This window comes from Carassius auratus, chromosome 36 (genome assembly GCF_003368295.1).
Source record: "Carassius auratus strain Wakin chromosome 36, ASM336829v1, whole genome shotgun sequence".
In the NCBI taxonomy this organism is placed as follows: domain Eukaryota; kingdom Metazoa; phylum Chordata; class Actinopteri; order Cypriniformes; family Cyprinidae; genus Carassius; species Carassius auratus.
Window position 1 is genome coordinate 19042042 of NC_039278.1, and position 11535 is coordinate 19053576.

At 34.4% G+C, this 11535-nt stretch overlaps 1 protein-coding gene across 1 annotated transcript; it reads left to right on the plus strand.

The window, feature by feature from the left end:
* The first annotated feature begins 201 nt into the window (after positions 1 to 201).
* On the plus strand, positions 202 to 11221 carry vamp3 (vesicle-associated membrane protein 3 (cellubrevin)). Its single transcript, XM_026221904.1, has 5 exons — positions 202 to 303; positions 5388 to 5475; positions 9291 to 9449; positions 10030 to 10081; positions 10256 to 11221. Coding segments are annotated over exons 1-5 (318 nt in total). The 5' UTR covers positions 202 to 301; the 3' UTR covers positions 10273 to 11221.
* Positions 11222 to 11535: the final 314 nt, after the last annotated feature.

Consider the following 11535-nt stretch of genomic DNA (forward strand, 5'->3'; position numbering starts at 1 on the left):
TATATTTATTTTCATATTATTTACTTAAGAATACAGACATAAAAACTATTAATATTATATAATAAATAGTATCAATATAGTATACAATAGTATAGTATATTGTAGTTTTTATCTATTTGTTGATTTATATATTTATTCGTATTTTATGCAAATACTGACATGAAAAAAAGTCACTTTTTCAGCCAAGTTTCAGCTCGAGTTTTCTCAGTCCGCGTGCCCGTGCTCACATTCACGCGCATGCTCACAGTAGCGGCTGTAGTATCAACGGGGCCTTCACAAAACACACAACAACTCAGCAAACATGTGAGTAAAACTGCTTTAACACCACTCACACGATCTCAGTGAGTGCAAACACTTATGTTTTATGTCGTGTTTTAAATGTTCGAGAATATCAGTGAATGTCAGTCTCGCTGAGTGTGTTTGTAAAGTTTGTGTTGTGCTAATAATATGTGTGAAAGCAACAAGTTAGCTTAGCGTTAGCTTCAAGGCTTGATATAGATTTTTATTCCCTTTCGGTTATTAAGTATAGTCCGTTTAAATTGGGATTAGTGCATATAACGCTGTCAGTGAAGTTTATTGTTAATTCAAGAGTTTTTAAAGAGTTTTGTGTTTTTATATAACAGCTACGTGTTAACGGCTGACTGTCTGCTTCTGACTAAATACAAAGTTTGTGGAAAGTTAAACTTTAAGAATAACGTTAATTCAGCTAAAGACATTTTACTTTAGTAAAAATACATTTGGTTTGTCTTAGTTCTACATTTATTTTCTTTTATGACTAATGTAGAAGTAAAAACTTACAGATTTAATATAAAATGTTAATAAAATACGGTTATATTAACCTAACTAAAGATGATGTCATAATTTCAACAACCTGATAGCAGTTTAATTAATATGCATTGATTCAGTCAGTGTTACAGATTCTGGGATCTTTTGATGTCATGCCATGAATTACTTTAGACAAGTGTTTATTAATTACAGGATATATCTTATTATAATATACATTATTACAATTTAATTAAATATGTGTTTGATACACACACACACACACACACACACACACACACACATATATATATATATATATATATATATATATATATTAGTAAACTGCTGATTGATTTAGGATGTTTACATGAGAATAATTTCTTTCCCCACATAATTCAAACATTCAATCAACTAAAAAGAACTTGTATAAAATGTTTAACAGATCATTAGATAATCTATATGCAATTAATTGGAAATTTGGTTGAATATTAAATGTTTTGCTATGCTTTATGATGCTGTTCACTGGTTTATTAATGAACCTTATTTGTAAACCATTCTCCATTTATTGCTTTATTGTACTAGTGATGAAATGCAAATGTTAGCCATTTGTGACTATTTATTTTTATATACTTATTTTGTGCTTCCTGTCCCTTTCTGAATCACAGATCAGTGCACAAATGTAAACAGTCATTCAGCAGTTGAACACCTCTTTATCTTTTAGTTATGTTGCTATATGCTAGTGGAAATTGTGCTGTATATATAGGTTATATGTAAAGCTGATTTATAATAACATGTTTTAAGAGACTGATAACCTCAGTACATAATCTATTCCACTGACAGCCGTGTGTAAATATACTAACTCTATCTTTCTGTGAGTGGAGTGATGCTGATAAAACACAGAGCTGCTGCATCCCTGTCAGTTTACAGGTTTTGGATATAGTAATAATATAGGAAATAAAATAGAAGTCGAATTGTTTTTTGACTGATAGCTATTGACTTATAAAGGAATATTTCACCACAAAAATGAACTTTTGTTTTGAATTGTTTCTTCATCAGATTTGGAGAAATTGTGCTTTCCATCACTAGCTCACCAAATGGATCCTCTGCAGTGAATGGGTGCCGTCAGAATTAGAGTCTATCTATTAAAGTCTTGTAAAGTGAAGCTGTGTGTTTGAAGAAAAAAACAATTATGATTACGATGTTTTTAATTTCAAACCACTGCCTCTAGTTAGAAAACTAGTCCTCTATCCATAATACTGCTTTCTTCAGGGTTAAACTTTTGATTAAACAGATTGATTCAAGAGAGAAATATGCACAGATCAAGTACCATTTACAAGCAAAAACAGCTCTAAACAAATATTTTTGGTGGATTTTTGATGTGAAGGGACAACAGTGGATGGACTCTTTTTGCTGGAGGATGCATTATTATGGATTATCAACTAGCATTTAGGCTAGTACACATAATTTAAACTTAAAATGTCTTCACACAAAAAATTGAAGTTGTGGATTACTGAAAAATTGAAGTTTATTGTATCTACTGTTTGGACTCTCATTCTGACGGCACCCATTCACTCCAGAGGATCCATTGGTGAGCAAGTGATAGAATACTAAATTTTTCCAAATCTGTTGAGATGAAGAAAAAAAACTAATCTACATCTTGGATGGTCTAACGGTGAGCACATTTTTAACTGTTTTTCTTTTTTAGAGTGAACTGTTACTTTTATCATGACCTTTTTTTATAATATTATATATAAGTCAGATCGTGATGAAATGTCCACGTTATAGCCATAATAAATGGAGGTCGGTTTTGTGTAATATTCGTTTACAAAAGCATGTATTGTGTTGTACTGCTGGGGGATTTCAGCAGTGAGATTTCTGCCTGGATCACATGATCTGGAGGCTTATGGTACCTTCCACGTCTTGGTGTGGAATGTGTGTGTTTGTCTTTGCTCCTGATGATTCTCTCATACGGTCTCTTTCAGTCTCTCCCCTCGTCCCTTTTTATCCTAACAAGGTTTAAATTTAATCTGCAGCATTAGACGGGAGTGAAGTCTGGTCCGAGGCCTTTTACATGTGATTTTACTGATTTTCACAGAAATAAACTTAATAGAATTTGACTCCATATTAAAAGTCATTGTGCAAAAGTGGCTGTTAAATTGTGAGATATTGTGATAGGAGGTTTGATGTCTAATGCAATGACATTTAGACAATCCTAAGTGTGCATATAGTTTTTAGTTCCAAGTCAAGTCATATTTAATTAAATAGCTCGTTATACAATAGGGCTGGACGATTAATCGAAACTGAAATTCAGAACCTCTAACCGACGTAATTTTCCCATGTTGGTTATTTAGATGTTTTAAATCCTGTTAATACTTCACCCTTAAAAGCATACTAGTGCGTGTGTAGCAACATGACTCTGCCCCGTCCAGTTAGTGGCATAAAAGCAAAACACGGATGTGAACGTCGGTTCAACACATGGTGATGGTGCGAGAGCGGTGAGCGTTGCGTCTTCACTAAACTTTGTCGGTTGTAATTGTTTTATGGTTTGGACATTCAAGCGATTAGATGAACGGATGTGTATTATTATATCGAGATACCATGTTCGCGCAGCTGCATTGTGGCATGAACACTCATATAAACACTAAACAGTAGCTGTAAAGATCACATGCACAGAGGAACGCAGAAAGTAGTTGTCAGCGCTGTCCTGTGATTTTATCACTAAGGTAGCTCAGAATCTCAAAACTTATTATGGCATATTTTTCTACTTTTGAAGGAACTAGGCTATTTACAACCCACAGTTTCACAATAATATAGAGACGGTATGACTAATTCACACACTCAAATTTCCAAGAACCGGGTATTGGATAAGACGCATGCATTTTGATTCTGCTTGCTTAACATTCCTGCGTTTGCTTTTCAATTTGATTAAAAACGATTAAGTGCAGGAACTGAAAGAATTGGCACCCTGTTTGTGCACGCATGAAGCACAAGCGCATGAACAGAAGTCGACAGTCGGACTGCAGGTTTCTGGTTTGTGTTAGTGATGTCCGATTCACGAATGAATCGTTCAATTTAACTGGTTCTACTTAGTGAACCAGTTGAACCAGTTCACCAAATCGAACTGAATCGTTTTAAACGGTTCGCGTCTCCAATACGAATTACTCCATAAATTACTTAAGCTGTTTAAGAGCTGGGGGGGGTGAGAACTTTTGGAAATTGAAGATCAAGGTAAATTTGTGTACTGGGAAACATACAAGTATCTTCTGTTGCTTACGAAGGGCAGAACTAAAAGGAAAAAATTTATATTTCAACAAAATAAGAAAAATTTGGCCATCTTCGTGTTCAAAAGTTTTCACCCCCAGCTCTTAATGCATCTTGTTTCCTTCTGGAGCATCAGTGAATGTTTTAATCTTTTTAAATAGTTGTTTGAGTCCCTCAAATGTCCTCAGTGTGATAAGATGTATCTCAAAATCATAAAGTCACTGCTGGAAAGGGTTCAAACATGCAAAGATGCTGGAAAACTGAAGAATCTGCAGGACCTTAAAGATTTTTCTGAAGAACGCTGCTCAGTTTAACTGTTCAGAACAAACAAGGGACTCATGCACAACCATCACAAAACAGAAAGACAGTCGAGGATCATCAGGTAACAGAACACAGTATAAAGAACCAAGGTTTCCCAAACTTTTGAGTGGGGTTATTTTAATAATTTCAGCATTTTTTATGTCTTGTGGACTAAATGTTAATATCTTTTATGTACAATATCTTACTCAGGACAGTACTTAATAAAATATAACATGCATTTAGTATGATCTCTCTTATTTTTTGAAAATAACTCGCATTGTCACAGATTCTGCAAGGGGTGCCCAAACTTTCGAGCCCCACTGTATATGGAGGTTTTGATTATGAACCTGTTCAAAGTGTATTGAATGTTATATCCAACCTTCTTTTTTCTTTGTTTTCACACCACCTCTTACCTGTACTTCCTTTTTTTTTATAATTCTCTTTTTGGTATTTGTTTGAAAAAAGCACTTTGTGTTTGTTTAGGTGTCTTTTATGCAGCTCACCCTGCTCATTCCAACTTGTAATTAATCCACTATAAAATAACAAAATAAAGGTTCTTTATTGGCTTCTATGATCCCATGAATAACCTTTAACATCCATAGGATATTTCCAGTCCACAAAAGATTCTATATAGTTGGGAAAACTTTAAGATTATAAATATTTTAAGAACTGTTCACTGAAAGGGTGTTTGGGGAATCAAAAATGATGGTTATATGGCATCTCATTTGGAATCTTAATTTTTTAGAATTTATGTAGTCAATATGCCACTAGGTGGCATTAGAATATCACATGCTGTTTGCCACACTAGATTTCTATTAGAATAACACAACAGGACATTTATGTGCCCAACAGATGCTTTCTGACTAAATCAACTCACAATACACAGCCCAAATCAGTACAGAGTATGTTTTGCTAGGCCTTATTGACTTTAAAATCAAATACTGTCCTCTCCAGTAGATTTTTCTTTTGATTTCTTTGATTTTTCCAGCTAACCTGACAATTATGTCTTTTTTTTCTATAACATGTGACATGTAAAATGGTTTTCTCTTTCTGTGTCATAGGTCCGCTCCGGGTGCAGATGGATCTGGTCCTGCAGGGATGTCTGGGAATAACCGCAAACTGCAGCAGACACAGGCACAGGTGGATGAGGTAAGACCACACACCTGACACCGTTTCCCGGTGTTCTTCATGGCTGGCCATAAACAGTTGACTTGATTTCTGTGTCTCAGTGTGATGCGAACAGTTAAACAATCCCAGGACAACTCCATAACAATGTACAATGACTAGTGCTCTCATTGAATATTTAAAATAGCTTTAAGACTCCTCCCATTGCAGACATGACTTCAATATTATCACTGTAAACAGTCTGTACTCTTCTGTTTTTGGGCGACACATCAAATACAAGCTATAATGATATGTTTTGTCTACTGCTAAATTCCCAATTTTCCTTAAAACTACTAGAAAATAATTTATTTTTCTTATTTAAATGTTTTCATTTACTCATTATATGGTTATGTAAGACAAAATTAGTGCAGTAAATGTGTTTCATGAAATGAGCAGCAGGTGGCCACTGCATATCCAAATATACAGCCAGACATGCACATGGACAGCTTTTGTTTCATCTGTTCATCAACCTGTTTAGTCACATTCTACACTGTTTCATCAACAGCAACATGACAAGACGCCAGCACAGTCGCTCATGAGCAAAATTACACACCACTGCATATCAAGTAGAATGTTAATTTCATAGAAGAAATCAAATCTAAGTGAAGATACATATAAAATTTATACACAATAAATTAGATAAATATTTGAAGCAAATCACAGTTCTTTCTACAGGCAAAGACAAATAAACTATACTATTTATTAAAACAAACCTCTAACTGGACTATATTTGTATATAAATATACATTTATTTACACTATATTACTACAGAAATTTGTTTTTAAACAGCAAATCAGATTGTTATTAGAATGATTTCTGAAGGGTCATGTGACACTGAAGACTGGAGTAATGATGCTGAAAATTCAGATAAAACATATTTAAATAGAAAACAGATATTTGAAATTGTAAATATTTAATTATTAATATTTGATTTACAATATTTATTTCTATAATTAATTATTTAATGATATTACTGTTTTTACTGTATTTTCGATAAATAAATGTAGCCTTGGTGAGCATTAGCAAATATTTAAACATGAAATCCTTCAAATCAAGGTATGTGTACATATACATTCAGGGCCTAAAATAGCACTCGCCAAGAACCAAATGTGAGTAAAAAAAAAAAAGCAAAAAAGTTAGCGAATAAATGAAACTGTGTTAAATTCTAACAGTGCAGTGTTGTGAGAACATAAACGGGGACAATGCTCTGCATATTGATAGACGCAGAATTCCAATAAAAAAAAAAAAAGTGAAAGTCGTGACATTCGCCAAGTATGGTAACCCATACTCTGGTATCCTGCTGACAGGGAGACTCGAACCTGCGACCTTTGGGTTAGAAGCCCAACTCTCTAACCATTAGGCCACTGTTGCCACCAGTAATCCTGCTGTTGTCTGTGTTTTTAAAAAGTAAAAAAAAAAAAAAGAAATAAAGACTATAGTTTTATCTTATTAGCATAATTTCTAACATTTCTATAGGCTACCTGAAAATCACTGTTAGACACCTGCCAGAAATGCACCATTTCCATTTGTATCTTTGTATAGTAGGCGATTTTGTGCTGTTGCTTGTAATTTTATTTGCTCTTATTTTACAACTGATTTCTTTAAAAATGTAGACATTAAATTTATATTGTTTAAGCTATTAGTTTAGGAGGTATTGAAACCTTTTTTCTGTAGCCGGTAAAAAAAATATTCTGGCTTTTAAGTCACTAACCATTGGCAGGTCTGGCAAAAAGTTAGTTTTAGGCCCTCTATACATGCATCTCATTTCAAAATTTGTTTTACGGTAAATGATATGCAGTTTAAATTTTATAAAAGGTTCTACTTTCTCTTTCACTCTCTCTCTCTCTCTCTCTCTTTCTTTCTGTTTGACTCCTCCCTAAAGTGAGCAACATAATCCGTCAGCAGTTTTTACACATCTCTTCTGCAGCTCACCACATGATTTCTGTTCAAGGAATTTTACACCAGGACATATAACAGGTCTCTGCACACTTTATCCCCATTGACCTCTCCCGTCAGATGTCTTCGTTCAGTCTGGTGCGAGCTCATAGGCTGCTGGTCGGTTATGTAACGCACCGTCACTTCGGTTATGCAAGTGAAACATGTATCTGCACACGCTGGCTCCCCTTCCGCACTGATCTCTCTTAAAGGGGCGGAGCTACATCACCCTGCAACAGGGTTTGTGGAGCACTAGAGCGCATACGAGGAGGCTAAGATGTTTGTGTGCCGTTGCTATTGACTTTGTTATGCAATTGTATTATAACAGTATAACGGGATTTTTTTTCATGCTTTCCATTACTTAAAACATCTGCTGAAGATGTAAAGATTGTTCAGATCGAATATAAGCAACATGATATTATGTCATTCTTTAAATCTTCTATATTTGATAAAGAATAAAACATAAACAGATAATAAACTCAAAACATACTTTTTAGTAGATGGAAGTGCAAGCACACAAATAATGCATCAAATTCTGTTCATCCCAGTAAAAAAGAGTTATGTTATATATTGACTCTTCAAACACAGTCACACAGTTGAAATGTATTTTAAAGTGTGCGTGGACATGCAAAACTTTATCAGTTACTGTTTTCCTTATGATTCTATTTATTCTTTTTTGTATAGATTGTTGATGAGTGGTTTTAAGGGGCAGTGATGTTCTCATTCTAAAAAATAGAAAAATGCACTCCAGGCAAGATGAATCATCAGTGTTCATGGTTTGTTTTCCAGAAAGAAATTTTTAAAAGCAGAAGTTATTTTTGTTAACTTTTAGGAGTACATTAGCATATATAATGTTAAAATGTTGCCTAAAACTAAAAACTTTTATGCTCAATGAGGCTGCATTTATTTGATCAGGAAATACAGTAAAAATAAATAAAAAAGAATTAAATGTTATTGCTGTTTTAAATAGTTTCTCTGTTTTGAATATGTTTCAAAATGTAATATACTGATTTGCTGCTCAAAAAACATTTCTCAATATCAATATTGAAAACAGTTCTGCTGCTTCATATTTTGGTTGAAATCCATTGTTTCCTAAAAGCATTTGTTTATAAGTATTTTGTAACAAGTTGCATTGTCGATCAATTTATTTTAACAAATCTTACTGACCCCAATCTTTTGAGTATTTATTCATGTATTTAAGTTAACAGAACTAACAGTCACACAGCTGCAGATTGTACTGTAGATGTGTAATAGCTCTGACACAGACTGGTTTCCCAAATGTTGGATAATCAAAAGAAAATATTTGTCTAGGCTTGACCTAGTTGGACATCTCTTGCCACATAGATTGTAAGTCTATTTTGTTTTTTAAGGCCTTTTATTTTTTTTATTTTTTTTACTAGCAACAAAACATTTGTCACATTGTACTATGTGTAGTTCTGTGAAATCTCATTGGTCCAAAATCCTACTCCGTCAAACTTAATATCAAATATGGTCAGATTTGCTGTGATTTTACTCTGTATCCCACAGCATTTTTGCTTTCATTGGGAACAGGTGAATGTTGCTGGATAATCATGATGGTACTGGTTATGACTGGTTATGGTTTCTCACTGTGCCGTAAGTATGGGACGCTGCTCACTAAATGACATGATCCTTCTGCTTGTCTGGTTTTAAGAAGTCGTCTCCAGCCATGCTGCCAAAAGTCTCACATCATTAAACTGATTAATAAACCCGCAGTGGTGTTCACACAGCTGATGGTTTACACACATGGCAAGATTCCTAGATCTTGATTACTTTTCCAGCCCTTAGCATCACTTCTCCACAGTTTTTCTAAGAATCCTCTAAGAGGAATCCTCTCGTTGATCTAGGTGGTGGACATCATGAGAGTGAACGTCGATAAGGTCCTGGAACGAGACCAGAAGCTGTCTGAGCTGGATGATCGTGCCGATGCCCTGCAGGCCGGTGCTTCCCAGTTTGAGACCAACGCTGCCAAACTCAAGAGGAAGTACTGGTGGAAGAACTGCAAGGTATATCAAGGATGCACAGGAGAGATCATATCATACTCATTTAGTTGAGATACGTTTATTAAATATTAAGGCTCCAGAGATGATTGGATGTTTTCCAAAATATTTGCTCCCAGTTTTTGAGTTGTGTTCTCCATGCATCTGCACTATAACAATAACATATAACTGTAGCATAACTCTGTGTATACTATAGTGTAAATAGTGTTATACTAGTGTCATACTGTTTTATGCTATAGTATAAGGATAGTATAACTGCTGTGTTTCCCATAAGATCATATGCAAAAAATGAAGACACTAATATGCAAAAAAAAAATTGTTTTGTCTTATTGTAAAATTACAGAGGTTACTTTTTGTGCTCACAAAAGCTCATCGTAATTAAGAAATATAAAGTTCATTTCATTTAAATAAATAAAAACAGGACATTTATTTATTATAGTGTGTTTGTATTATGAAGATGAGAATAATATACGAAAAGTGGTCATTGCTAAAGCAGGTAGCAAATAATATATTCTCAATAAAAAGTGGATAACATTTGAACTTAAGGCACCAAATGACAATATGTTCTTGTTTATTGTCTTTGCAGATGTGGGCCATTTTGATAGCCGTGGTTCTTGTCATTATTGTCATCATTATCAGTGAGTATCAAAGTATTCACTCCTCTTTAACTCCCTAACATGGGTGGCAGATGCTCAAAATGACACTGATCATGAGACGCCAGCTGAATGTATTTGATTATTAATAAATATATGGTAGGCTTATGAAAGTATATTAATATTAAATCTAAACCCTGCTCTTTTTGTCTCTCTCAGTCTGGACACAGTCATAAAGACAGAAATCTGGTTATAATCGGAAGAAAAGAACAGGATATGAAGTCTTATCTATCGACTTCAAAAGGAAGAGATATAACGAACGAACGCTCTTCCATTACGTTCTAACCTGCTGATTTTCAAAAGCATATCTTGTAAACTATCCTCAATGGTTTTTTTTTTTTTTTTCTTAGTTTTTGTTTTTAATAACAAGGATTTGAATGTTACAGAATGCCATTTCCATGCACATCTAACACTCCTCTGTGCAAACCACAGAACAGTGACTGACCGTGTAAAGGTTACAAAATGATCCAAAACCACCCTTTCATGATACTATGAGAGTCATTTTGCTATCATTTAGAGGCCAAGACATATTGACCAAAGATCTTGTGAAAGCCATTTGCCAAGATCTCATTGATGAATCCCTCATGGACTCTTTCAGTGGACGGCAGTAATCAGACACTCTTGTTTTCACTGCGTCAGAGTCTTTCTGTGCCAACAAGACATAAGAGCCTTTCCTGAACAACCACAGACGTGCCTTTAAACAGCTCCACTGCCGTCCCGTAACAACAGCACACAACGCTACTCTGATTTTACTCAGAATATCTACATAAAAATGGTGTATGTAAGTTTGATATCTTATTGAAAGATTGTATTTTGAAGTGATAATTCACTAATAATTTAACTGCATTATATACGTTGCCTTAAGTAGAAATAGTTTGTTACGAAATATCTTTGCTTTATGATATTTCAGTAGTATTGAATTTTGGTTTTTTATTCACTTCTCACTCACGGTGCCAAAACATTTAATTTTTGTTTATCTGAGCTTTTTTTTTTGTATGTATCTTTGTATATCTCACATGTGTATAAATTGTAAACAAGTGCAATTCTATAGTGTGGCCTTACACACTGTTGAACCTGTTGAATTGCCTGTGATGGCTTAATAAAACACAGATTTAACATCCTTTAGTACTCGCATTTTACTCACAGAGGCTGTATAGATTACAGTAGAAGTTTTATTTCAGATACTGTTCAAACTTTGTGATCTTCAAGGAGAAGAGATGTTCTGATGTACTTGTCCTCCAGTTGTTGTGCATCCACTACTGCCATTGTGCTGGTTTAATCCAGTTTACAATCTTCTGTCAAGACAGGAGTGCACATCATCTACCTGTGAAACTGCCATTAACTCTATACAGCAACAGACTGCGGGGTTTCAACAAAGAGGTTTCTTTTTGACCATTCTTGAAACCTAACTTTGTTCAAAAGACATCGTGATTTTTCAC